Source organism: Palaemon carinicauda, chromosome 1 (genome assembly GCF_036898095.1).
Source record: "Palaemon carinicauda isolate YSFRI2023 chromosome 1, ASM3689809v2, whole genome shotgun sequence".
NCBI classification, from domain to species: domain Eukaryota; kingdom Metazoa; phylum Arthropoda; class Malacostraca; order Decapoda; family Palaemonidae; genus Palaemon; species Palaemon carinicauda.
This window is the reverse complement of record NC_090725.1, coordinates 275,257,871-275,285,811: the sequence shown is the minus strand read 5'-3', so window position 1 is coordinate 275,285,811 and position 27,941 is coordinate 275,257,871. Positions and strand designations below refer to the sequence as shown.

Sequence of the window (27,941 nt, the reverse complement as noted above, 5' to 3'; positions counted from 1 at the left end):
TCTTGGAAGTACAGGGTGGTTTTAGAAGAGGTAGGGGTTGTATGAATCAGATTTTTACAGTTAGGCAGATATGCGAGAAATATTTAGCCAAAGGTAAGGAGGTGTATGTTGCGTTTATGGATCTGGAGAAAGCATATGATAGAGTTGATAGGGAAGCAATGTGGAATGTGATGAGGTTATATGGAGTTGGTGGAAGGTTGTTGCAAGCAGTGAAAAGTTTCTATAAAGGTAGTAAAGCATGTGTTAGAATAGGAAATGAAGTGAGTGATTGGTTTCCGGTGAGAGTGGGGCTGAGACAGGGATGTGTGATGTCGCCTGGTTGTTTAACGTATGTTGATGGAGTGGTGAGAGAGGTGAATGCTCGAGTGCTTGGACGAGGATTAAAACTGGTAGGCGAGAATGACCATGAATGGGAGGTAAATCAGTTGTTGTTTGCGGATGATACTGTACTGGTAGCAGACACAGAAGAGAAGCTTGACCGACTAGTGACAGAATTTGGAAGGGTGTGTGAGAGAAGGAAGTCGAGAGTTAATGTGGGTAAGAGTAAGGTTATGAGATGTACGAGAAGGGAAGGTGGTGCAAGGTTGAATGTCATGTTGAATGGAGAGTTACTTGAGGAGGTGGATCAGTTTAAGTACTTGGGGTCTGTTGTTGCAGCAAATGGTGGAGTGGAAGCAGATGTACGTCAGAGAGTGAATGAAGGTTGCAAAGTGTTGGGGGCAGTTAAGGGAGTAGTAAAAAATAGAGGGTTGGGCATGAATGTAAAGAGAGTTCTATATGAGAAAGTGATTGTACCAACTGTGATGTATGGATCGGAGTTGTGGGGAATGAAAGTGATGGAGAGACAGAAATTGAATGTGTTTGAGATGAAGTGTCTAAGGAGTATGGCTGGTGTATCTCGAGTAGATAGGGTTAGGAACGAAGTGGTGAGGTAGAGAACGGGTGTAAGAAATGAGTTAGCGGCTAGAGTGGATATGAATGTGTTGAGGTGGTTTGGCCATGTTGAGAGAATGGAAAATGGTTGTCTGCTAAAGAAGGTGATGAATGCAAGAGTTGATGGGAGAAGTACAAGAGGAAGGCCAAGGTTTGGGTGGATGGATGGTGTGAAGAAAGCTCTGGGTGATAGGAGGATAGATGTGAGAGAGGCAAGAGAGCGTGCTAGAAATAGGAATGAATGGCGAGCGATTGTTACGCAGTTCCGGTAGGCCCTGCTGCTTCCTCCGGTGCCTTAGATGACCGCGGAGGTACCAGCAGTAGGGGATTCAGCATTATGAAGCTTCATCTGTGGTGGATAATGTGGGAGGTTGGGCTGTGGCGCCCTAGCAGTACCAGCTGAACTCGGTTGAGTACCTGGTTAGGCTGAAGGAACGTAGAGAGTAGAGGTCCCCTTTTTGTTTTGTTTCTTTGTTGATGTCGGCTACCCCCCAAAATTGGGGGAAGTGCCTTTGGTATATGTATGTATCTCTCAATTATCATTCTCCTTGTAACTGCATGTCCTAAAATTTCACTACCAACTAACTAAAATATGTTCTCAATATCACACCATTCTTCAATATTTGTCTGCTCTTTGTCTCTTAAAGTCTCTATAACTGCAAATCAATTCCTATGTTCAATTGTAAATGCTTCTCTGTGCTTATCTTCTAGAAGTGTATCAAACCTAAGTATTCTGTCTACATTTCTGTTGGATGCTTTCAGTTTTAATTTCAGTGTGGAAATGAGGAGCTGGTGATTACTACCAATCTCTGCACCTCCATAGCTTTGTACATTACTCAGAGTCCTTTTTCTCTCTTACATATTTATGCGTTTGTCATCAATTAGATTTTTGTAATGGCTACATGATGAAGTTCATGTATATTTTAGAATGTCCTTGTACTGGAAGAGTATCTCCAATAACAAGATTGTTTGCTAAATAAAAATTCATAAATAGTGCTCCATTTTCATTTTCAACCTCGCCTAGACCCTCAATTCCCATGACATTCTCTACGCCTTGAATATTCCTTAAGTTACCAATCAAAATTTTCATATCTTTCTCTAGGTTCTCATCTATTACACTGCAGTTCTTCATAGTATTCATATATACTTTCTTCAGGGTAATCATTTGTTGGTGCATTGCAAACTCTAATACTCTGTTTTGATTGAAATTTTGTAAGTAATAATCTATTTACAGCTCTCCACTCAGTTAATGCCTTTTCTGCTCTAGGTGTCACCAACATACCTACCCGTTCTCTTCCAACTCCATCTGTTCTTCCTAAATAGATATACTGTATATATATATATTGCCTGTCTAAGATTTCCTTATCAATCCTCTTACAAAGTGTTTCACTTAGGGCAAAGATATGCAAACTATATTTCATAAATTCTTCCTTCACTTGCTGTAACTTCCCAATGTGATTCTTGGTTCTTACATTTCCATTACCAATTTTCAGTTTTTCTTTAGCATTTATAAACCAGGAGATTTTTGGCACCCCACTATGCCTGAGTCTGGGGGCCATTCTATCATCTTGTCTTTCCATTTGACTGCCTAAATCCATAGAGGATTCATTGGCTAGATTCATCAAAAGGATAGCCATTCCATGTGATGCAAAATACCTATCTAAGGCAAGTGACCCTTGATAGTCCATACTATTTCAAGTAAGAAGCTGAAGTGACAACTTGTTTATTGCCCTAAACCCAATCCGTCACCCTTCTGCCACTGACTTTGTCGAGATTTAGGAGGCCATTTACTCCAAGTTGCTCGTCTGCTTGTATAAACATTAGCAAACATTTGATTGCCAAGATATATTGTCTAGAATGGTAGTAAACATGGATTGCTAAGTTATACTTCCTACGATGGTTATGTATTATATTCATATATTATTATACTGTATACATATGTATATACAATGTGTTTGTGTTATAACCATGAAAGGAAAAGTGAAAAATTTGAGTTAGTACTTTAGTCTTATTATTGACCTCGACTGATGCACAATGTAAGTGTGTGCTATATATGAGCTATGAAAGTTATCTTTCAATATAAGCTCCAGTGCAGTATTGTAGTGTTTTTCAATAATTTATTTCTATAAAATAGAGGATTTGCAAAAGGATATTATGGTGTATTGGATTGAATGTTTTTTCATAAATGAAAAACTTATTTGACACAAGTTTTATTTATATTCTGTTAACTTCTAATCACAAAAAGCAGAACATTTTAGCTATATAATGACATATTTTTTTGTTTTTAATAATATAAAAGTAATTTCCAATTATAGCCCTTATTTTTATTGAATACTGTCCTTATATTAAATTTCCATAAGTAAAAATTATTTTCTTTGTAGGAGAGCAGAGTGTTGTTATTAAAAATGAAGTTATTCAAGAAGATGAAGCCAAAAAAATACACCTGGAAAATATTGCCAAAATCTCTAGCATGAGCCATGAGGAAAGACTTGCACATCAGAAAGAAATTTTGTCAAGCCTTGCACCGGAACAAATAGAGTTTTTGAAATCTTTACGAAAGGCTAAAGAAAAAATGCAAATGAAAGGGACTAATGAAGGAGTACAAGATAGCCAGACCTTGCACTCCAATCAAAAGGAAAATCATGGAATCCAGAGTATGGAGCTTGGATCATCAGAAGCTGTTGATAAAGACTCCATGAACACAGATAGTCAAAGTGATTCTTTGCAAAGGAAAGGGAAGGATAAAAAGGCAGTGAAGTTTTCAGAAGATGTTGAGATGAAAGAAGTTCCTCCTCGTGATGAAATTGTAGAACTGGAGAAGATGGGGATACCATTATCCTTGTCAGAGGCAAAGAAATGGATTAACATGAGCCAGGTTAGTCCTTGGTAATCTAAATTTATGTTCTTGATTTTGGCCAGGTAAGTCCTTGGTAATCTAAATTTATGTTCTTGATTTTGTTATTTTAAGTTGTTACGCTTTTATATTCACATGGATATGAGTGTTTTAGAGACCATACTTATAACTAATTAATTCTTTGTCGATTGTTTTTCTCTCACTTACTTAGCAAGGTTTTATCTTTGTCAGGATTACTTCTGAGTTTTTCTGACACCAGGTTTTCCCAATGTGAATTCTTTCAATCTTTTCTGTCCTTTGTACACCTCACAAGTCCATGTTGTCTTTATCTTTATATGATTGGCCTTTCTTCTGGTCTTCATCTTGCCATATTCACAACTAAAAGTTCTCAAAATATTTATAGTTCTTGTCATGTCATCTGAAATATCTCGATCTAGTTTCTACTGTAGCCTCTGAACACCATAGTTATGTTGTACTTTTCCTTAAACTCTCCTCTGTTTTCTTTGCAAGTCTCTCTGTTTCTGCTGCATATGGAAGGTCAGGTCTTTTAGATACATAATTGGTTACCAATATCCCAGCTGTCTCTTTGCTTTTCATAAAGGCTGGTTTTACTTTTCTCGTATAACCTTCTAGTATGTTGCCAAAGCACATGTAATAGCAATTTTTTTTACCTCTACCACACTTTGCCCCCTTCACTGTAACAATCCTTCTTTTCCATCTCTTTGCCAATGGTTATTTGTTTATATTTTGTGTTATAAATCCTTTACCGTATTCACATTTTACCATTCTGAACATCTGTATCATGTTAAATTTAATATATAATTTCATTCTTCAAAACTTTAACCACCATTTATAGACTTAAGAAACATTAATTTCAATCAACTTTATCCAATATTCATTGTGCTATATTCTTGGAAGTCCAGCTTTTATTGACAAAATTAAAAACAAGAGCATTAAGATTGGATTTTTATAATCCGCTCTCTCACATTAGAGTTACTACTACTGTTCTGCTGCAGTACTTTGGTCTGCTACCTGTGGACACCATGTTAATTTACAAATGCATTTCAACTTTGGTTGACTTATGGTTTTTTTAATAATATTAAATTTATAGGAATTATTGAGAGCTTTGGCTATTTATATAAAATTTGTTCCGTAACCGAAATACAAACCATGCTATTTAAATAGGGTATTACTTTTAGCGTAGCTGAAATGACGAGCCATTAGATTTTTAACGAGGGTTTACTACCCCTTCGCTAGTTAGCGAGGGGGTAGGGGAGGAGTAGCTAGCTACCCCTCCCCCCTCACACACCGGTGAACTAGTTCCCTTTTCTTTTGGCTCGGGTGATGAACAGACGTGTCTGCTCTCACCCTCGCGTATTGACAGCATTAATCTTTTTTGCTTTTTCTTTCAGTTGTATGTTTGGAAGTTGGCCTCTCTCTTTTTATCATGCGGAAGTGCCCCGGGTTACCAGACCGCCCTTGTGGGACATATATGTCGGCGGTCGAGATGGACCCTCACACCTTGTGTCCGTTCTGCAGGGGACAACGGTGTGATAAAGATAAAGTTTGTTGTGAGTGCAGGGAGTGGTCTACCTCCCAGTGGGAGAGGTTTTCCCGGCGCCGAAAGAAGTCCAAGCGGGATCTTTCTCTTTCAAGGATCTCCTTGAAGAAGGAAATCTCCAAGGACTTCTTTCGTTGCCCGAACCTCCTCCGAAGCTCCCACTCGATCGGTCTCTCCCGAGAGGCCGTTGAGTAGTAGCGTAGGCCGTACTTTTGTTGACCGACCTCGGGGTTCGGGAGAGGGAGTTGCCTCCCATAGCGAGGCAGCTCCTCCTCCTCTTCCGGGGGAGGATTTATCTCTGAATGTTGCTAATGATGATTTATTGCAGCTTTGGGCTTCCTTGGGGCTTAAGGGTTCGCCCTCCAGGGAAGCCCTGTTTGACCTTATCCAGTTAGGAGCAGCTGTCAAACAGTCGCTGGTGATAGTGGAGGTTGACCCTCTGTCTATCGTCGACGTTGTTGTGGCAGAGGCTTCGGGCGAGTTGGGTCAAACCTTGCCTTGGGTGCTGATGTTGCTGAAGGCTTGATTCCCCCCTCCGAACATGCTCCGAGAGAGGGGTCAAGTACAACGGTCTCTCCTGCAGGTGATTCTCCCCCTCGGGGGAGTTCACTAACAGAGACTCCGCTTCGGAGGACTGACGATGGTGTTCCTGATGCCCCCAGAGGACGTATCCGACGCAAGGCTTGTCTTCCTCTTCGCCGTAGAGGCCTTCCTTCTCCCCACAAGGGAGTTAGGAGGCGCCTTTTCGGCTCCTCGCCTTCGCAGTCCCCCGCAGAGGATCCTCCTCACCGTGCTTTGACCGTTGCAGCTGCATCACTGGACCTCTCTGTAGATCGTTCGCGATCTCCTCCGCCTGCCAGACCTGCTGACCTTCCTTCTCCGTTCCTGGCAGCTGACGTGCTGTGGGCGCCCACGCACCCCGTTTTTCAACGGGCACCGGTCCCTTCGGGGCAAAAGGGGCTTGCTCACAATGTGGGCAAGTCCCTTGAGTGCCAGGTATCCCCTGCGCAATTGCGCGCAAGCGCTTGCCTGTTCCTGATGCTCCTGAGACAACGACCCAGAGACATCCTATGCCAGGGACAACGCGCCAGCGAGCTCCTGCTGCAGAGTCGACGCGCCAGGGCTCTCACCGATTTCCTGCTTGTCAGCGCTCACCTGCGCGCCAGCTCTCACCTGCGCGCCAGCGCTCACCTACTCGCCAGCGCACAGCTGCACGCCCTGATCCTGTTACGCGCCAGGCGCGACCACGATCTCCTGCGCGCCCACAATCTCCAGCTCGCCAGCGCTCTTCACCTGCTCGCCAGCGCGCGCCATCGCTCGCCTGCGCGCACCTGCGCGCCATCGCTCGCCTGCGCGCACCTGCGTGCCATCGCTCGCCTGCGCGCCATCGCTCGCCTGCGCGCTATCGCTCGCCTGCGCGCACCTGCGCGCCAGCGCTCGCCTGCGCGCACTTGCGCACCATCGCTCGCCTGCGCGCCCTCGATCTCCGGATCTGAGCACAGGAAAGAAGAGTCGTCCCTCGCCTTCTCGCCAGCGATCTCCTGCGCGCCCTCGGAACTCGCCCACCCGTCAGCCCTCGCTTGCGCACTATCGCGCGCAGTCACCTTTGCGGGCACAGGTTCCAGTCCCTACCGTGCGCCCTTCCAGAGGCTTCCGAGATCCTGAGCGCCTACGCGCCCACGAGCAGTCTCCTCCTCGCGCTTCCACGCGCCCTCTGTCTTCACCAGACCGCGCACATGCGCGCCATCGATCTCCTGCGCGCACACTCGCACCATCTCCTACGCGCCATCACTCCCCTGCATGCGCTCGCGCCCACGAGCCTGCTCGCCGTAGATCACCTACGCGCCCATGCGCACCGTCACTTGTGCGCAGTCTCACACCTGCGCGCCATCGCTCGCCTGCGCGCCATCGCTCGCCTGCGCACCATCATTCTCCTGCTCGCCAGCACTCGCCCGCGCGCCCAGGCACCCATCTTCTTCCCTTTCTTTCCAGGCAGGCCATGTTGTAGTCTCTATTCCAAAGGATCGCCCGATTCCCTTCCCTCCAGAGGGAGTCTCTGACACTGCGTCTGTCAGTAAGCAGCCATGGTTTGAGTTCCTTATCAGAGCTGTCGTCCAGGCTGTTAAGCCTGCCTTCTCTGATTTGGGCTCCAAACCAAGGGCAGCTCCGACCCCACTGAAGAGGAAGAGAGGAGTAGAGGTCGTGGTGACTTCTCCTCGGGTCAAGCTGGCTCCTAAGAAGTCCGTCAGGAAGGCTCCTTCCCCCCCGCAGACGTTTTCTCCATCCCCTGTGGACGAGGATTTTCCATCCTCAGGGGAGTCTTCTGAGGCGAGACCTTCTTCCACCGCACCAATGGGAGCAACCCCACCTCGAGCAGGAGAATCGTCCTGTGTTGGGGCGGAGAAGAGCCCTCAGACTTCGTTGCTGGAGTTCTGTATCCCTCCTAGGAGGGAACCGAAGGACTCGAAGACCATCCCGAAGTCTTCTTCCAGGATTCGACTAGAGCCAACGAGACCCGCGGAGAACGTCCATGTGTCCCCTCAAGAAGAGCCTTTGGGGACGGGAGACTTCGCTGCCAGTTCTCCAAGGGGAGAGCAGCAAGAGTCAGAGCATGCCTTCTGGTAGGTCTTGACTCTGATGAGGAATCTCAACAAGTTTCCGAACCCTGAGATTCCTCCTCGTTAGGGCAAGGACACGGTCCTGGACCAAGTCTTTGACACTCAGAAACCCACTAAGGCCAGTGTGGCTCTGCCCTGGTCCCAAGGGGTTAAGAGTGCCAGGGATAAGGTTGAGGGCCAGCTCTCCGAGCTCGCCTCCTCCAGCCGTTCCACTGCTGGCAACAAGCTCCCTCCGCCTCCTTGTGTCCATCAGAGGAGGTATTTTGAGATCATGGAGGAGTCTTGTTTAGCTCTTCCGTTGCACCACTCTGTGGAATAGCTTACCATGGGAGTTTCTCTTGATAGACTCTCTAGCTGGCAAGTGACTTTCCCGGCGACAGAGATCCTAAACCAGGAGAAGGTCGCGAAGTGTGCCATGCAGGCTACTTCGTGGCTGGATGTCTGGTTGGGGTCTCTGGGCATCCTTTTGCGATCCGAGGATCTGTCCAAGGAAAGCACTAGGAAGGCCCTGGAGACCTTCCTCCTCTCGAGCACCCGCACCATTGAGTTTCTGGCCCACCAAGTCTCGAACTTGTGGGCCAATTCGATCTTGAAACGACGTGATGCGGTGGTAGAGAGGTTCCATTCGAAGGTCTCAACCGTTGAAGTCAGCAAGCTCAGACACTCTTCCCTTATGGGAAAGAGCCTGTTTGAGCCCAAGGATGTGGAACAGGTAGCTGAGAGGTGGAGGAAATCCAATCAGGATTCTCTCCTCCAAAGGGCTCTCACATCGAAGCCCTTCAAACCTCCAGCACCTCAACAACAACCTTGCCAGTCCAAGACGACGAAACCGGCAGCGGCAGCGAAGACAACGGTGTCCAGACAGCAGCCCTTTCCTGTCAAAGACAAGAGAGGCAAGAAGTCCTCCAGGGGAGGCAAGAATCCTAGGGGGAGCGGCCGAGGCTGCAAACACTAGGATTGGCAATCCCCCTGCATGTCCACCAGTGGGGGAATGCCTACAAAGTTGCGAAATCAGGTGGCAGTAACTCGGGGCCGATTCCTGGACGGTTTTTGTAATCAGTCAAGGATATCGCGTCCCGGTTATAACATCTCTTCCTCCCCTGACAGCGAATCCAGTGTCGTTGAGCTCCTATGCCATGGGATCGGCAAAGGGGCTAGCCCTACGCGCAGCGACCCTTCTTCGACACCGAGACAAGCTTCTGGGACTTTGCCAAGATCCAGGGATCATGGTAAATCTCGAGAAGTCTTCTCTGCTTCCATCTCAATGACTGGTATATCTAGGCATGATCTTGGACACCAATCTCCACAAAGCCTGTCCATCAGACGACAGGATAGCAAGGTTGAGGAGGGTCGCAGATCCTTTCCTCAGACGAGAAGAACTCCCAGCCCAATCGTGGTTACGTCTCCTCGGTCACCTTTCCTCTCTGGCCCGTCTAGTTCCAAATGGGCGCCTCAGGATGAGATCCCTGCAATGGCGGCTCAAGTCTCGGTGGAATCAAGGTCACGATTTCCTGGAAATTTTGGTCCCTATGGGTCCTGCGGAACGGACGGACCTTCAATGGTGGGTGACAGACGAAAACCTCTGAAAGGGAGTGGCTCTTCTCGTCCTCCCCCCGGATTTGATGCTGTTCTCGGACGCCTCAAAAGAAGGGTGGGGGGCTCACGTTCTGAACCACAGGACCTCAGGCCTATGGTCAGAATCATAAAAGTGCCTCCACATAAACCTGCTAGAGATGAAGGCCATCTATCTGGCTCTTCAACAGTCCCGACAGTACCTGGCGGGTCACTCCGTGGTGGTGATGAGTGACAACACCACGGTAGTGGCTTACATCAACAAGCAGGGAGGTACCTTTTCACAACAGCTATCCCATCTTGCAGTAGAGATACTGAGATGGACCGAAGTCCACTCGATTCCACTATTGGCTCGCTTCATTCCGGGCAAAAGGAATGTGCTCGCCGACAGTCTGAGCAGAGCATCCCAGATAGTGAGTACCGAGTGGTCTTGGGATCCTCTAGTAGCCAACAAAGTCCTGACTTTGTGGGGTTCCCCGACGGTGGATCTGTTCGCGACAGCCTTGAATTTCAAGCTCCCGCTGTACTGCTCCCCAGTCCCGGACCCCAAGGCACTCTGGCAAGATGCCTTCCAATAACGGTGGGACAACATCGACGTTTACGCCTTTCCCCCGTTCTGTCTGATGAGAAGGGTGCTCAACAAGACCAGAAAATCAGTCAACCTGTCAATGACCTTAATAGCTCCGCTATGGCATCACGCAGAGTGGTTCCCGGACCTACTGCAGCTCCTGACGAAACTCCGGAGAGAACTCCCTCCTCGACACGAGCTACTCAAGCAACCACACGCCAACATCTTCCACAAAGCCGTAGCTTCGCTACGGCTTCACGCCTGGAGACTATCCAGCATCTCCTCACAGAGAGGCTTTTCACAAGAAGTTGCGGAAAGGATGTCTCGACACCTGCGAAAGTCATCCTCAGGAGTCTACCAGGCAAAGTGGAGAGCCTTCTGTGGTTGGTGTCGTGAAAGGGGTATCTCTCCTCTTGATGCCACTATTCCAGCAATAGCGGAGTTTCTTGTATATTTGCGGGAAGAAATGCGGCTTTCAGTCTCGGCAGTGAAAGGCTATCGCTCAGCCTTAAGTCTTGCCTTCAGGCTAAAAGGAATGGACATTTCCTCCTCGCTGGAACTTTCTCTACTCATACGAAGTTATGAACTTACCTGCCCTCAGTCGGAAGTGAGACCTCCTCCATGGAACGTGGTTCGAGTCCTCAGGGCTCTTATGAGACCTCCGTTCGAACCATTACGCCAGGCTCCTGATCGCCACCTAACTTGGAAGACGGTGTTCCTACTTGCTTTGGCCTCGGCCAAGCGAGTCAGCGAAGTACATGGTCTCTCGTATGACATCGCCCATTCAAGGGGATGGGGGGAGGTAACGTTCAGGTTCGCCCCTGAATTTGTAGCTAAGACTCAAAATCCAGGAGTGCCGGACCCCCGGTTCGACTCCTTCCGGATTTCGAGTCTCCGTTCTGTAACAGATGACCCAGACCATCTCCTACTGTGCCCAGTAAGGAATCTGATGCTCCATCTTAAAAGAACAGTTGCAGTTCGTCCTCGAGTGCAAGCATTGTTTGTGAGCACAGGAAGGACGAAGAGGAGGGTCACTAAGAATACTAACTATCTCAGCGTGGATTCGCAGGGTCATCCACCATTCCCTGAATCCAGACCCTCCTCCGTCACGTCGCCCTAGAGCACATGATGTCAGGGGCATCGCTACGTCCCTGGCTTTCAAGAGAAACTACTCAGTGACGCAGGTTCTACAAGCAGGGGTTTGGAAGCGTCAAACGACCTTCACAGCCCACTACCTGCAAGACGTGACCCACAGGAGGCTTGATACATTCTCTATCGGCCCTGTGGTGGCTGCACAACAGCTGGTCTAAACCTCAGGCTCCTTAATGTACAAGTAGCAGAAGGTTGAGGGCATTGTTACCCGGTTTTAATCTGCATGAATGAAAAGGTATTCCTGGTCTTTATTCTTTTCTTCATCCTCCCCTCTCTTGGGGAAAGCAGCATCCTGGGTTCTCTGCACAGCTGACCTAAAACCACTGCAGGTAAATCATGCTTCCTTGTGTTCCTAGTATTAAGATAATACTGTCGTGTCCCCCATACCCTTACGAGGTGGTATTGGGAACGTCCTAACCTAGAATTCCATCTAAAGGACTCCAGGTCAACTTCCTAGGACGAGTCACACTTCATTCCTTCACACACAAGCTTACGTAGGCCGCGATCCTTGCAGAGCAAGGTACTTGCGAGGTGCAGGGACTCTTTATCTTGAGTTCTACTTACTCAGATTCTGAGTCCCCGGGCCAAAAGCCAAAGCCAGTACGGCTGGGACTTACCACCCTTCCTAAGGGTTAAGTCACCCTATTTAAATAGCGTGGTTTGTATTTCGGTTACAGAACAAATGACAAATTCGTAGATAATTTGTATTTTTCCTAACCATACAAACCTTAGCTATTTAATCAAACTTGCCTGCCAGCCCTGTCCCCCGGGATAAGTCCTACCTCTAAGCAAAGTGAACTAGTTCACCGGTGTGTGAGGGGGAGGGGTAGCTAGCTACTCCTCCCCTACCCCTCGCTAACTAGCGAGGGGGTAGTAAACCCTCGTTAAAAATTAAATGGCTTGTCATTTCAGCTACGCCGAAAATGATTCCCTATTTAAATAGCTAAAGTTTGTATGGTTAGGAAAAATACAAATAATCTATGAATTTGTCATTTTTTGGCATGATATTCAAGGTATGTCAGCTGAGTTGAGGATTTGTATAGTGTGTTATAAGTCTAGTATGAATAAGACAAAGTTTGACCTGCAGAAGATTAGTATTGTTTGCAGAGGCAGGTATTGTTTACTACAAGATAGATGAGATGAATATAGGAATAGCCCAGATTACTTACTGTTATATTGTTAAATATATCACATAATTTAATGTGTTAATTATATGATAGTGTAGACGGGTGAGTTTCTGTACGTGTTACTCATATACATACTGCTAGGGTTAGTACTACTGTATAGTTTCTCTTTTAATATTAGTGATAAGACTAAAATTTATTGTATGGTATCTTATGCATGCTTCCCATCCCAATCATCCCTTGATTGTCCTACTCCACCAGAATAGCTACCAGGCCCATCATATTTTAGACTGAAGCTTTATGGAGCAAAAATAGTTATACTTAACGAAATCTTTAATAAGCAATGTCTACACAGTTCAGTTCATATAATGTTGCTAGGCAAAGTAATTGTGATACACGAGATAGCCATACCTAAAGCCTTACTGAAAGTAGGAGTGAGGCTTCTTGAACAATATTAATTCATTAATGATTTCATAAATTCAACTTTCACAAGCTGGATTTATTTTAATCGATTTTGATTTACAAAGCAAAAGTGAGACTTGATGCATTTGCATCTGAAAATGATTGTGAAGGTCCTTGGTCTGGAAATATTTTGGCCACTGAGTTAAATGTATTTATGAGGGTAAACTAAATTGTGTTGGTTGTACTCGCTAGAATTTTAAATGTCGTGACCACAGATTTGTAAGTCCTTGAGCACATATCAGCCTCTAAAAGAACATCTTATACTTGCATTTAGGTAAATTGTCCTATGATGTTAACTAGGAGCCCTTCTGTACCCAGTGAGTTGAGTCATGCTGGATTTGCTGGTGCTGATGAGTCTCATTGCTTCTTTTAGTGAGACACTATTTTTTCTTATGTGTTTCACTGTACTGCTTCTAGTGAGTCTCGTTGTTCTATTCTTGCTTCCGAATCTCACTCTACTGGTTTGTTTACCTCTTGAAATTCATGTATGAGTGCAGTATGATCTGGAATCTCTATATAATTTGCACCATAAATGATGCCAGTTTGCATTGTGCTAAGAAGTCTTCTCAATTTAGTCTCAGGTGCTAAAGGGCTTTGTGTCATAGAATGCAAGGATGTTCTTATCATTGAAGGTTATTGCACCTCTGCACCCTTAGTACGTGAGCACTCTTGTGTCTATCCTTGCAATATTCAGTGTGGCTGTAATAGAGTATCGAACTTCTGCCACATACGCTGATTACTAAGCTTATTCCACTTATAAATCCTTTACCAAGGAGCTCAACTCAACAATTTATAGGAAAGGGGAAAGTCACATCCAGAAGTCTTGCACTTCTGGATTTTGAGCTGATGTCTCTGTATCTCTCTTATTAAGCCTTGGAATATTATGCTTGTACTGCTCACACCTCTGTGTCTTGTACAAGACATGCCATTGTGTATCATGCCTGTAATGAATATGAGTCTCGCATTTATTGTGGATATGAGAGAACTATTAATGCGATGCTAAGGAATTTTGCACACCATTAACATCACTAGGAACTATGGTTCTTATTGAGAATCATCATGAAATGATGGAGAATTGTTCTTTTCCTAAATATCCTCAGAGCAAATAAGTTTCTGACGATGATCATGTTGAAACTGGTATTTATTGTGGTTCTGAAGTGAATCCATGTCATGCTGCTTGTTGGTCAACTCCAACAGTAGACACCAGATTTGTTCAAGAGGAAGTTGAAGCTATTATGAAATTTTGTTCTTTTTTCCTGACATCAGATGCTGGTATTTAGGAGGAAGAGCGTGATTCCAGTGAGGAGTATGGACAATCCTAGATTAGTATCCAGACATTATACAGAAATCTTATGTAAACTTGAATGATATGTTTCAACTTATAATTAGCCTTAAATCTTTTAAATCTGTGAGAAAGAACTTCAACAAGATTGTAGTAAAGTAAGACGTATATCCTTCTTCTCTGAACTTGCATCTTTCCTCTCACCACTGCCTATGAAACCCAAAAGAGCCAAGTCTTACACCACATGGGTGAGATTCGTTCCTTGGGCTTTCTTCCTACGAAGGATTCCAATTTTACTCCTTAAATTGACAATTTTTAAATTAGTGTGGGAGGAAGACTGGTCACTTTGATAAAGAGATAACCTTTCAGAAGTCTTAGAAGGGAGTATAATTGTTTTTTCTTTGCTGATTCCTGAATAGCAGTTATCTATAAGCTCCATGTAAAGATATTGTTGCATATTCCTTCGAAGAAAACAGGAATATCAAAAGTATTGGCTTCCATAAAGTGCTTAAGCTGCAAGTTAGAATTTGGAACCATTAACGAAGTCAATGGCCAGACAACTAGTGACAGAGAGGAAGGCTAGTACTACTACAAATTTAAACAGTAACTCACAGCACTCAAGCCCCTATAGTAGGAAGAATTTCTCTTTTGGGCTCGGTGGAAGATGCCCTCAGGTGCCAGAGGATAGGTATGGCCTTTTCTTTTGGTAGATTCTGGTCATATCAGATTTTTCAGTAAATTTTGCAGCTAACTTCAACAACCCAGAGAAAATTCTAGCTATTTGAAAAGAAGAAAAAAAAAAAGGCCATTGAATTAATGACCATGATTTCTCCATGTTTTATTATTATTATTATTACAAGCTAAGCTGTAACCCTAGTTGGAAAAGCAAGAGATGATATAAGCCAAAGGTGGAGACCAGGGAAAAATAGCCAAGCGAGTTAAGGAAATAAAGAAATAAATAAACTACAAGAGAAGAATAAACAATTAAAATAGAATATGTTCCATCACTAAATACAGACCAATGCTATTTTAATGGTATTACTTTCGGCAAAGCTGAAAGACAAGCCATTAGATTTTTAGCGAGGGTTAACCACCCACCCGCTAGTTAGCGGGGGAGGTGGGGGTAGTAACTACCCCTCTTACTCACACACCATGGTTTATCCCCCACTTTGCTTTTGGTTTGGGTGGAGAACGTACGTTACCGCTCTTCCCCCTCACCATTATTGACTTGCCATTACTAATATTTTGTATACTTTTTGTCTTTTCAGTATATTTGTGCTCTCTTCTTGTCCATCATCATGCGGACCTGCCCAGCACCTGAGGGAAGCTCTTGCGGGGACTTTTATGTTGTCCGTTGACACAGACCCACACCTGTTAGGTTCGCTTGTAGAGGGTAGCGGTGTGATGATAAGGAGCCTTCGGGGTTTTCCTCAAAATCGAAGAAATCCAAAGCTCCTTCCACCCCCAACCTCCCTCCAAAGCTCCTGTTCAGTTGGTTTCCTCCGGGGAATCGTCGAATAGTAGCGTAGGCCAATTAATGTCAGGTCAACCCCGGTTCTCTTAGCACAGTGGCCCTGCCTTTCCCCCTGGGGAAACCTTATCTTTTTCTGATGTTTTTCAGGTGTGTTCCTTGGCTTTATCAGTCTCCTTCGAAGAAGGTGCTGTTGCAGCTCCTTCAACTTGGTGCTGAGAGGTAGCGTTCATCATACTCCGAGGTGGATCCCTTACCCTTGTTGAGTATTGACCTTCATGACCCTGAGGAGTCTTCTGCGGCCCCTACCAACGATTCCCGCCCTGCCTCTTCTGCTGCTGCTGTCGCTATTGCCGAAGACTGCACTCTCCCCTTTGCTGAGCCGCCTCTTCCGTCGGGGATGGAGCAAAGTCCGAGACAAGTGTCTCTTGTGAGTGGTCACCTCTCATTTGCGAGGGAGAACCTTCATAGAGACACCCATCCGAAGACCTTACCTTCTAGAGATCATCCTGTTAAGCAGTCCTCCCCTTTGGAGGTTTGTCATCGTAGAGTTCGTGGTCCTCCTTGTCGCCTCTGGCAAAGAGAGGTCTGTTTGGCTCGTCACCTTTATCTTCCGAACAATCCCCTTCAGAGGATCATCACTCTCCAGGACCTCGCTGCTTGCCCAATCATCGGCCCTCGTCTCCTCAATTGCAGCTCTCGCCCAGGGATCGTCAGCCTCTCTGTTTGCCTGCTGGTTCCCGACCCTTGCCTTTCCTATCGGACTCTCCTAGGACTCACTGTTCCCCAGCCTTCTTGCTTTGGCCCATTCAATGTCTCTCTCTGACCTCTCGTCATCGAACAGCTGTTCGTGGCTCGCCAGTGTCCATTGAATCTCCTGTTTCTCAGCCTGCTCGTCAACATGCAGCTCATGAATCTCCGACTGTTCGCAGTCCCTCAGCTCCTCGCCACTTGCCTGTTTCCTGTCAACGACCTACTGTTTTCCATTCTCTGGCTTCTCGTTGTTCGCTAATGGTTTGCTGTTCGCCAGTTCACCATCGGTCTCCGGCTGATTGTCAGTCTCCAATGGCTCGTTGTTCGCCAGCAACTCGCCGACCTCTTAAACGATAGGTAGGCAATTAACATTCTCCCACTGCTCGTCGTTCAACAATCTCTCGGCGCTCACCAACCACTCACCATTCACCAGCAGCTCGTTGAGTTATAGCTACTTGTCACTCTCTTATGACTCGTAGGCGATCGCGAACCACCCATCGTTCGCCAGAACTTCGTTGTTTGCCTCAACGTCGTCGTTGTTCTACAGAACGGCACCAGTTTCCAAGTACTTGTTTTCGCGAGTCTCTTGGCGCTCACCAGGGCATTGGCATTTGCCATCACACCGTTCGCCCGCCCCTCATAGAGGGTCCTCTCTCTCTCCAGCCCGCAAGCGCAGACCTTCGCGTTCTCCCAGGAGAACAGTTCGGGTCAAGGACGATTCCTGACGGTCTCCCCTTCAGGAAGACCCTATATTCAAGGTACCTAAAGAACCTATGATCCAACCTGTTCCTTTCCCCCCATAAGGAGAAATCTGCAAAGCCGCAGCCTTTCGCCCAGTTGTTGATTGTCTCGGGTAAAGGTTCTTCCTATCAGAAACCCTTGGTGTCAATCCTCTTAGGGGATCTCTCAGTCAGCGCCGCCGTGGGACAGGAGCCGTCGTTCAACACCCTGGTTAGGGCTATCCAACTGACCTTTGTAGCAGGTGTTCCTGGAGAGGTCATCCTCTCCTTCAGCGGATCCAAGACAGAAGTCCACAGTTCCTTCCTCTCGAAAAGCTCCAGCTTTCTCCTTCCCCCTGAAGAGGAAGCGAGGATTTCCTGAATGGGTAGATTCTCCTATACAGCAGTCAGACTGACACCAGTTCGAATATCTAAGTGGAGGCTCAGTATTGTTGTACTGACTCCTCCTCGAGTAGTCTCGCATCCTTCTCCAACTTCCCAAGAGTCTTCTCTCAGAGAGGAATCTCTGGTGGATACCTTCCGTCTTCTCCCATTGAGGTGGTGCCTCAAGAGCTTTGTCCAGTCTCTAAACCCTTACAAGAAGTTGTCTCACTTCCTGCAGATAAGAAGCGAAGGGAAAATCCTCCGAGGCCTTCTTTCCTGGAAGTTTTCTTTCCTCCTAGGAAGGAGTCAAAAGATTCGAAGACTTTTCCAAAATCATCAGTCAGAGCTTCAAGGCCATCAGAGTGTCCCAAGAGACCTCCTGCAGGACCATCTACTAGTGTCTCCCATCACTCAAAGTCATGACCGCTACCCTCCCCGAGGTGGTGGAAGATCTTGACGACGACAAAGACCATCTACCAAAAGCTGCTAGTCTGAGGCTATCAGAGGTTGAGTAGAAGGAGCCTGAGCATGCCTTCTGACAGGTCTTATGCTGCTTGAGGGCCATCAATGGGTTGTCTGACCCGGCGGTGACCCCTCAAGAAAGCAAAGACATGGTTCTTGACCATGTCTACAGCACTCAGAAGTCCCATAGATCAGTGCAGCCTTGCCCTGGCTATGGCTCTGACAGGTGCCCGTCGGAAGGCGATCTCACAGATCACCGGCTCATTTAGCTCCCTCTGAGCAGGCTCAACCTCAAAACTTCTCCCGCTGCCGTTTGTGCAGCAGAGGAGGTACTGTGAGGTCTTCGATGAGCCCCTGACCAAGGGGATCTCCCTTGAGAGAGGTTCTGGTCTGCAGGTCTCGTTCTTCACTTCGGAGATCCTCAACCAGGAGAAGATAGCAAAGTATGCCATGCAAGCTACTTCGTGGCTGGACTTCTGGTTGGGGTCAGTGGGATACCTGATGAGGACCGAAGACTGGTCCAAGGAGAGCTCCAGGAAGGCGATGGAAACCTTTCTGCTATTGGGAACTCAAACCATTGAATTCCTTGCTCTCCAAGTTGTGAACTTCCGGCAAAGGGACTCTATAGCAGAAAGCTTCCACCGCCAAGTCCCACATAAAACGAAGTGACGAGACCGAGGAACTCCTCTCTAGAAGGCTCTTTTCTTGTTCAACTCAGAAGACATTGAGCAGGCTGCGGAGAGATGGAGGAGTCCAACCAGGACTCCCTTCTTCATAGGGCCTTGACATCTCGGTGGCCGAGGCTGCAACTGCTAGGATAGGCCATTCTCCCAGTTGTCCATTAGAGATGCAATTCCTGTATCACTGCGGGCAGAGGTGGATGCAGCTCGGGGCCAAAACAATCCTGGACAATCTCCGTGATTCGTTCAGGGTATCGTGTTCTGTTCACACAATCTCTCCCTCCACTGACCAAGGCTCCAGTTCCTTCGAGCTCCTATGCAAAGAGATCTGCAAAGGAGCTGGCCCTCCTGGCCAAAGTCCAGACTATGTTAGAGAAGGGTGCTTTCCAAGGGGTCCTTGACGATTCCCTAGGCTTCTTCAGTTTACTTTTTCTTTTGAAAAGCTGTCTGGAGGCTGGAGACAGTCATCAACCCCTCAGCTCTGAACAAGTTTGTCAAACAAACTCCGTTCAGCATGGAGACGGCAGACACGGTCAGACAAGCGGTAAGACCACCGGACTTCATGTGTACACTTGACCTAAAGGACCCATACTTCCATCTGTCTTCAAGGAAGTATCTGAGAACCATACTAGACAACAAAGAATACCAGATCAAGGTGTTGTACTTCGGTCTTTCCACAGCACCTCAGGTCTTCACAAGAGGGTTCACCTTAGTTTCATCTTGGGCAAACAGAATTGGCATCTGTCTCCTACAATATCTGGATGATTGGCGGATTCTAGTAGACTTGGTGGCAACCCTTCTTCAACACTGAAACAAACTTCTGAGGCTTTGCTAAGATCTGGTAATTATGGTAAACCTCGAGAATTCCTATCTGCTTTCCTTTCAACGACTGGTTTATTTAGGTATGATAATAGACACCGATCTCCAAAATGTCTTCTCATCAAATAACAGGGTAGTGAGGCTGAGGAAGGTTGCAAGACCATTCCTCAGAAGAGAAGAACTCCCTGCCCAGAGGTGATTGTGTCTCCTCGGGTACTTACTATCCCTGGTCCGTTTAGTTCCCAATGGCAGCTTCAGGATGCGATCTCTGAAATGGTGGTTCAAGTCCAGCTGTAATCAGTCCAACGAATCCCCAGACGTTCCTAGTTCCTATGGAACTGGAAGAATGGATGGACCTAGAGTGGTGGGTGGCAGACGAGAATCTGCTCAAGGGCATCGACCTTCTTTTCTTCCCCCCGACTTGATGCTGTTTTCAGATGCATATAAAGAAGGTTGGGGGTCCACATACTGCAGCACTCGGCCTCAGTCTTATGGTCAGATTCTGAAAGGTACCTTCCTGGCCCTTCAACGGTTCCAACAGTTTCTGGCAGGCCACTCTGTGGTATTGATGAGTGACAACACCACAGTAGGGGGTTACATCAACAAACAAGGCAGTACAGTAAGACCTTTCTTCACAAAAGAATCTGCTTACAAAATTTTCACCCTGCAAAATGAGAAGTAAAGAATTTTCTGTCTCACATTGCAAAAAATGTTTCATAAGAAAAGAGATTTGCCAGACAAGCCGAGAATAAAATAGTCACCCATTAAAAGATGTTGAAGAAAATGGATTGTTTACACAATAGAAAATGTATCTCTATAGTTAGGGTAACTACAAAAGTATGGTACATATGGATGATACTGTGTATTTTGTATATGTACAGTTATTATTATTACTAGCCAAGCTACAACCCTAGTTGGAAAAGCAAGATGCTATAAGCCCAAGGGCTCCATTAGGGAAAAATAGCCCAGTGAGGAAAGGAAATAAGGAAATAAATAAATGATGGGAACAAACTAACAATAAATCATTCTAAAAACAGTAACAACGTCAAAATAGATATGTCATACATAAACTATTAACAACGTCAAAAACAGATATGTCATATATAAACTATAAAAAGACTCATGTCAGCCTGGTTAACATAAAAACATTTGCTCCTACTTTGAACTTTTGAAGTTCTACTTATTCAACTACCCGATTAGGAAGTTCATTCCACAACTTGGTAACAGCTGGAATAAAGCTTCTAGAATACTGTGTAGCATTGAGCCTCATGATGGAGAAGGCCTGGCTATTAGAATTAATTGCCTGCCTAGTATTACGAACAGAATAGTATTGTCCAGGGAGATCTGAATGTAAAGGATGGTCAGAGTTATGAAAAATCTTATGCAATATGCATAATGAACTAATTGAACGATGGTGCCAAAGGTTAATATCTAGATCAGGGATAAGAAATTTAATAAACCGTAAGTTTCTGTCCAACAAATTAAGATGAGAATCAGCAACTGAAGACCAGACAGGAGAACAATACTCAAAACAAGGTAGAATGAAAGAATTAAAACACTTCTTCAGAATAGATTGATTATCGAAAATCTTAAAAGACTTTCTCAGTAAGCCAATTTTTTGTGCAATTGAGGAGGACACAGACCTAATGTGTTTCTCAAAAGTAAATTTGCTGTCGAGAATCACACCTAAAATTTTAAAAGAGTCATACAAATTTAAAGAAACATTATCAATACTGAGATCTGGATGTTGAGGAGCCACCGTCCTTGACCTACTTACAAACATACTTTGAGTTTTGTTAGGATTCAACTTCATACCCCATAATTTGCACCATGCACTAATTTTAGCTAAATCTCTATTAAGGGATTCACCAACCCTAGATCTACATTCAGGGGATGGAATTGATGCAAAGAGAGTAGCATCATCTGCATATGCAACAAGCTTGTTTTCTAGGCTAAACCACATGTCATGTGTATATAGTATGAAAAGTAATGGGCCAAGAACACTACCCTGTGGAACACCGGATATCACATTCGTATACTCATGATGGTGCCCATCAACAACAACTCCAAGATCTATTACTTAAAAAATCAATAATAATGCTAAAAAATGACCCACCCACTCCCAACTGTTTGAGTTTGAAAACAAGGGCCTCAGGAATAACACGGTCAAAGGCAGCACTAAAATCAAGGCCAATCATACGAACTTCCTGACCACAATCAAGGGATTTCTGTAGAGCATTGGAGATTGTAAGAAGGGCATCACATGCTCCAAGGCCTTTATGAAAACCAAATTGCAAACTAGGGAATAGATGATTACCTTCAGCAAACCTATTAAGACGTTTTGCCAGAAGACGTTAAAAATTTTTAGATAATATGGGAGTTATGGAAATTGGGCGGTAATCAGTTGGACTTGAGCTACCACAAACGCATTTACATAGAGGAGTAACATTATCAATTCTCCAACAAGTGCTAAAAGCTCCTCTTCTTGCTAACTTGCGCAAAATAACAGATAACTTTGGAGCTAAGAAATCTGCTGTCTTTATAAAAAACAAAGGAAAAATACCAATTGGGTCTACACCTCCATAAGCATCAAGGTCCATCAACAGAGCTTTAATTTCATGAGATCGAAAAGCTAAACTAGTTAGTTTAGCCTCAGGAAAACAGGAATGAGGAAGTTCAAGTTTTTCATTACTCTGTTTACTGTCAAAAACATAGCCAAAAGGGTTGCCTTTTCCTTTGGACAGTGAGTGACTGAGCCATCTAGTTTAAGTAAAGGAGGATCTGTTGCATCAACACTAAAGAGTGCAGATTTAAGGGTAGACCACCATTTATGTTCTTGAGTTGTACCAGAAAGGGTTTCTTTTATGGTTAAATTGTATTCCTTTTCAGTTGAGGCATAAACTCTGAGCTAAAGCTCGAAGCTAAGTATAGTTATTCCAGGTCAAATCTGATCTGTTACCCTTCCAAAGATGATAGGCCTCCTGCTTCTCCAAATAAGCACGTCTACAATCATCATTGAACCACGGTTTGTCCTTCACTCGGTACCTTATCACATGAGAAGGGATACGCCTATCAATTATGTTGACTAAATTCTCATTCAAAGGGACAACAGGATCTACTCTACTACATAATTGTGACCAATTCAAGCACAAAAGATCATGCAAAATCCCATTCCAGTCTGCTTGGGATTTCATATAAATTTTACAAGAGTATGATATATCAGGGACAGGCTGCTCAGTCTTCACTACTAATGAAATCAAGGCATGATCAAATGTCCCAACTGGAGAACCAACCTTACTAGTTATAACGCCAGGGGAGTCAGTGTATACGAGGTCCAAGCAATTACCAGACCTGTGAGTAGCTTCATTTATGATTTGCTCACAGCCTGATTCAGAGGCAAAGTCAAAGCTCTTAGGCCATGGCGATCGGTAGGAGAGATAGAACTTAACCACTCCCTATGGTGAGCATTAAAATCACCAACAAAGACAGAAAAAGCCTTTCTATCATCTTCTTGTATCTTGGCCATAATGGTAAGAAGACAATCGAAGATAGAATCATCCATGTCTGGATTCCGGTAGATCGAACACAAATAAAAGTTGTTATGCTTACCACAAACTTTTATTACCTGAATCTCAAGATATCCACATTGATAGCAGGACTTATGAGAAGCAGGGTACTCAGTCCTAATATACACCGCCATTCCCCCGGCCCTAGGGATGGCATCACGTTTCAACATTATTGGGTTCTTAAAACCAGTTATAAGGAGCTCAGATAAGTGCCTCATATTAGAAACCAAAGTTTCTGAGCACAAAAGGATATCATACTGTCTGGACGCAACTGTAAGGTCTTGAATATTTGCATGAAGACCACGAATGTTGCAATACAGATGACATTGACGAAATCTAGGACGTACTGGTCCCGGATTTCGCTCAATGTCTCCAGACAGCATAAGAATTAATAGAAATAAAAAAGAGACATCATACTTAAAAACTAGATTAACAAGAATTATAACAAAAACAATATGTACAGAATTATAAATAAAGTGATTGATGAAACCCATAGACTATAGTAAAAAGTCGGAAAATATGGTCAACATGGAAGAGCCGATACACCATGCAAGGCTAAATAACCTCCAGGATAGCCACTTCAACTGTATGTATTGTATTATTTTCTATTGATTATTACATTGTTCTAATAACTGCTTAATTTACAGGTATTAACAGTTAGTTAAGGTATATTGAATGGTTTAGATTTATTTGGCTGTACAGTATTTTATTTTGGTTATACTGTAGCTTTATTTTAAAATTTTATGTGGAATTTTTGTAGGGTTGGAATGAATTAGGCTATTTACATGTAAAATGTGACTGACTCATAACACGAAATTTTCACAAAACAAAAGCCACTCTATAACAAATTAATTTCGTGTTGTGAGGCATTACTCTATCTTTTCGTAGCCCCTATCCCATCTGGCAGTAGAGATCCTGAGATGAATAGAAAACAACTCAATGACCCTATCAGCTCGCTTCATTCTGGGTAAAAGTGATGTACAGTACTTGCAGACAACCTGAGCAGAGTGACTTAGATAGTGGGCTTTGAGTGGTCTTTGAATCATCTAGTAGCCAACAAAGTCCTGACTTTGTGGGGTTCCCCGACTGTGGACCTGTTCGCAACGTCCGTGAATTTCAGGCTCTCGCTTTACTGCTCCCCAGTTCCTGACCCCAAGGCTCTCTGGCAAGAAGCATTCCAACAACAGTGGGACAACATAGACGTTTACGCCTTTCCCCCATTTTGTCTGTTAAAAAGAGTATTCAACAAGACTAGAAGATTAGTCAATTTCTCTATGACTCTCATAGCTCCGCTATGTCATCACACAGAATGGTTCCCAGACCTTCTGCAGCTTCTGACAGAACTTCCAAGAGAACTCCCTCCACTACACGATCTACTCTCAGATGGCCACATGCAAACATCTTCCACAAAGCCGTAGTGTCGCTACGACTTCACGCCTGGAGGCTATCTAGCACCTCCTCACTCAGAGAAGATTTTCGCAACATGTTGCAAAGCGGATTGCTGGACATTTGCGACAATCATTAGCATCAGTCTACCAGGCAAAGAGGAATGTCTTCTGTGGTTGGTGTCGTTGAAGGGGTATCTCCCCTCGCTGCCACTATTCCCGCAATAGCGTAGTTCTTTGTACATCTGTGGGAGGAAGTGCTCCTCTTGGTTTCGGCAGTAAAAGGTTACCGCTCAGACTGAGTCTTGCCTTTAAGCTGAAAGGAGTAAATATTTCCTCTTCACTGGAACTTTCTCTTCTCATACAAAGTTATGAACTTACCTGTCCCCGGTCGAAAGTAAGACCTCTTCCTTGGAACGTGGTTCGGGTTCTTCAATCCCTGAAGGTTCCACCCTACAAACCATTACGACTGGCAACAGATCGCCACCTCACTTTGAAGATGGTGTTTCTACTCGTTTTGGCTTCAGCCAAAAGAGTTGGTGAACTTCATGGTCTCTCGTATGACATCGCCCATTCAAGGGGATGTTGAGAGATAAGCCTCAGCTTCATCCCCGAGTTTATGCAAAGACTCAAAATCCTTTTGTAGTGGATCCTAGGTTCGATACCTTCTGGATAACGAGTCTCTGTTCTATAGCCGATGACCAAGATCAACTGTTACTATGTCCAGTAAAGAGTTATTACCTCAAAAGGACATTTGCAGTTCGCCCTCGAGTGCCAGCACTCTTTGTCAGCACCGGGAAGGTCAAGAGGAGGATCATGAACACCTTCTCTGTATGGATTTGCAAGGTCATTGACTTGGCACTGAATCCTGATTCTCCTCCGACACGTCGACCCAGAGCACATGACATCAGGGGCATTGCTACATCCCTGGCATTCAAATGAAACAACTCATTGGCGCAGGTTCTATTAGTGGGCGTGTGGAAGTGTCAGACAACCTTCACTGCCCACTACCTGTAAGACATAACTGAGAAGAACATGGGAACATTTTCCATTGGTCCAGTGGTGGCTGCAAAACAACTGGTTTAATACCTCCAGCTCCTTGATGGACAAGTAGCAGGAGGTTGAGGGGAAAAGGTTAGCCAAGATTAGTCTGAATGAATGATTAAGCATGACTAGCTCCATCGTCTCTTCACCCAGGGTCCTCTGCAAAGCTGATCTCAACCAACTGCAGGTAAACCATTGCTCTCTTGTGTAACCTGGTATTGTGCCAATAATGTTACGTCCCCACACCCTATCGAGGGGGGTATTGGGTGTCTTGGTGACCTCTGAAGATTCCTATGACTCGGAAGATCTTACCTTCACAGTCTCATTGCTAGTGTCACGAGCACACAGCTTTTGTAGGCCGCGGACCATGCATAGCATGGTTTTAGTGAGATGTAGGGTTTCCAACTCTTATGTGCTAAACATATAAAGGCGAATCTCCAGGTCAAGGCCAAAGGCCAGATTGGCATGGACTTCCCTCTCCTAAAGGGCAAGTCAACCCCTATAAATGGCGTTGGTTTGTATTTAGTGACGGAACAAAATGACAAATTTGGAAGTACTTTGTATTTTCCCTAACGATACAAACCTGTAGCTATTTATACAGATTGGCCTGCCAGCACCAGTCCCACTTGAAGTCCTACTTTCAAGCAAAATGGGTGATGAACCCAGGTATATAAGTGATAGGGGTAGTTACTACCCCCCATCCCCCACTAACTAGCAGGTGGGTGGTTAACCCTCACTAAAAATTTGATGTCTTGTCTTTCAGCTTCACCAAAAGTAATACCCCCTATAACTAGCTACAGGTTTATCTCATTAGGAAAAATACAAATTAATTCCAAATTTGTCATATTTCAAGAACAGTAACATTAAATTAGATCCTTCACATATACAGTAAACTGTAAAAAAAAGAAGAGAGATATAAGATAAAACAACAGAGTTTACCCACAAATAAGAAAACTGTAATTTAAGACCGTGGAAGGCCATGGTACAGAGGCTATGACACTGCCCAAGACTAGAGAACAATGGTTTGATTTTGGGGTGTACTTCTCTTAGAAGAGCTGCTTACCATAGCTAAAGAGTCTATTCTACCCTTGCCAAGAGGAAAGTAGCCACTGAACAATTGCATTGCAGTAGTTAACCCCTGGAGTAAAGAAGAAGGGTTTACAACAGATTGATCATAGTATCCAAGTTGTCTGGGGGTTGGATCCCAGTGCTGAATTTTTCAAGGATGTATTCCCTATTGGAAATGCCCTTGCCTGCTAATCTGTTGAATGGGAGTGCGAGACCGATAGTTTTTAATAGTTTCTGCAACCTCATGATCCTTGTGAGCTTGTGATGGAGAGTTTAGGAGAGCCTGTAGGTCTACCTGCTGAGTCATCAGGAGCCATTGTGGCACTCCCTGATCCTAGCTTGATGGAGATGGGGCTTGGGTGCTGATTATGTTTATTATGGTCAGTTTATAGGGCATAATCCTCCCTCTTGACTCTGACATTCACGAGTGACTTTCATACCCTTGAACCATTCAAAATCCAAAGGACAATTGGATGTTTGAGATAGATATTTCAGATACATATCTCAAGGTCCTAGTGCACCCAGAGTCAAGAAAGTTCCTGAGATTTTTACCCATGAGAAAAATCTTTCAGATCAGATGTCTTTGTTTTGGTCTGAGCAAGTTTCCACTAGATGGATGACAACAGTTGTCAAATAGCTACACATGTTAGGAGCCCTTATTCTCTAGATAACTGCCTTTAATCCTTGCAGACTCTTCAAGTGATCTCAAAACTAAAATTTATTACTCATAATGGGCTCTCCAAACTAGGAATTTCAATGACCAGGAAGAATTCTATACTCAGTGAGAATGAGTCAATTTTATATTTGAAGATGATGACTGCTTCAATTAATTTTTGGTCTTTTCCCCCTGAAAAGTTTCTGAAGCATTTGAAAAACTAATGATGGGTGACAAATGATTGAGTTGCCTAGGATTGATAGCATCCCTAGAGCAGTTTGTGCCCCATGCTTGGTTAAGTATAAGATAATCACAATTCCACCTAAAACAGCGTTAGGACAAGATGGCTCCTCTAGAGGTTTGTGTTCTGCCCTTTGTACAGCTACTGTAGATCTAGATCAAGTACTAGACTAGTGAAGCAACCGAGTTGCTTTCCTTACAGGTCAGCCTTGAGTCTCCAGTTTCAGACCTCGCCTTATTTACATATTAATCCTCATTATTATTATTGTTATTATTTTATTGTTATTAATATTATTATTATTATTATTATTATCATCTAAGCTCCATCCCTAGTTGGAAAAGCAGGATGCTATAAACTCAAGGGTGCCAACAGAGGAAATAGCCCATTGAGGAAAGGAAATAAGGAAACATAGAATAGTTTGCTTAAATGTACCCTCAAGCAAGAGAAATCCAACCCAAGACAGAGGAAGACCATGATATAGAGGCTATGGCACTACTCAAGACTAGAGAACAGTGGTTTGATTTTAGAGTGCCTTCCTGAAAGAGCTGCTTACCATAGCGAAAGAGTT

The 27,941-nt window shown here is 44.7% G+C and overlaps 1 protein-coding gene across 2 annotated transcripts in view; it reads left to right on the top strand.

The window, feature by feature from the left end:
* LOC137656612 (RNA polymerase II-associated protein 1) overlaps positions 1 to 27,941 on the top strand; it is a 203,917-nt gene that overhangs the window by 103,887 nt on the left and 72,089 nt on the right. For both annotated transcript variants that reach the window (XM_068390788.1, XM_068390784.1), the window contains exon 6: positions 3,315 to 3,808. In XM_068390788.1, coding sequence (XP_068246889.1) covers positions 3,315 to 3,808 — 494 coding nt within the window. The remainder of the gene's footprint in view (positions 1 to 3,314; positions 3,809 to 27,941) is intronic.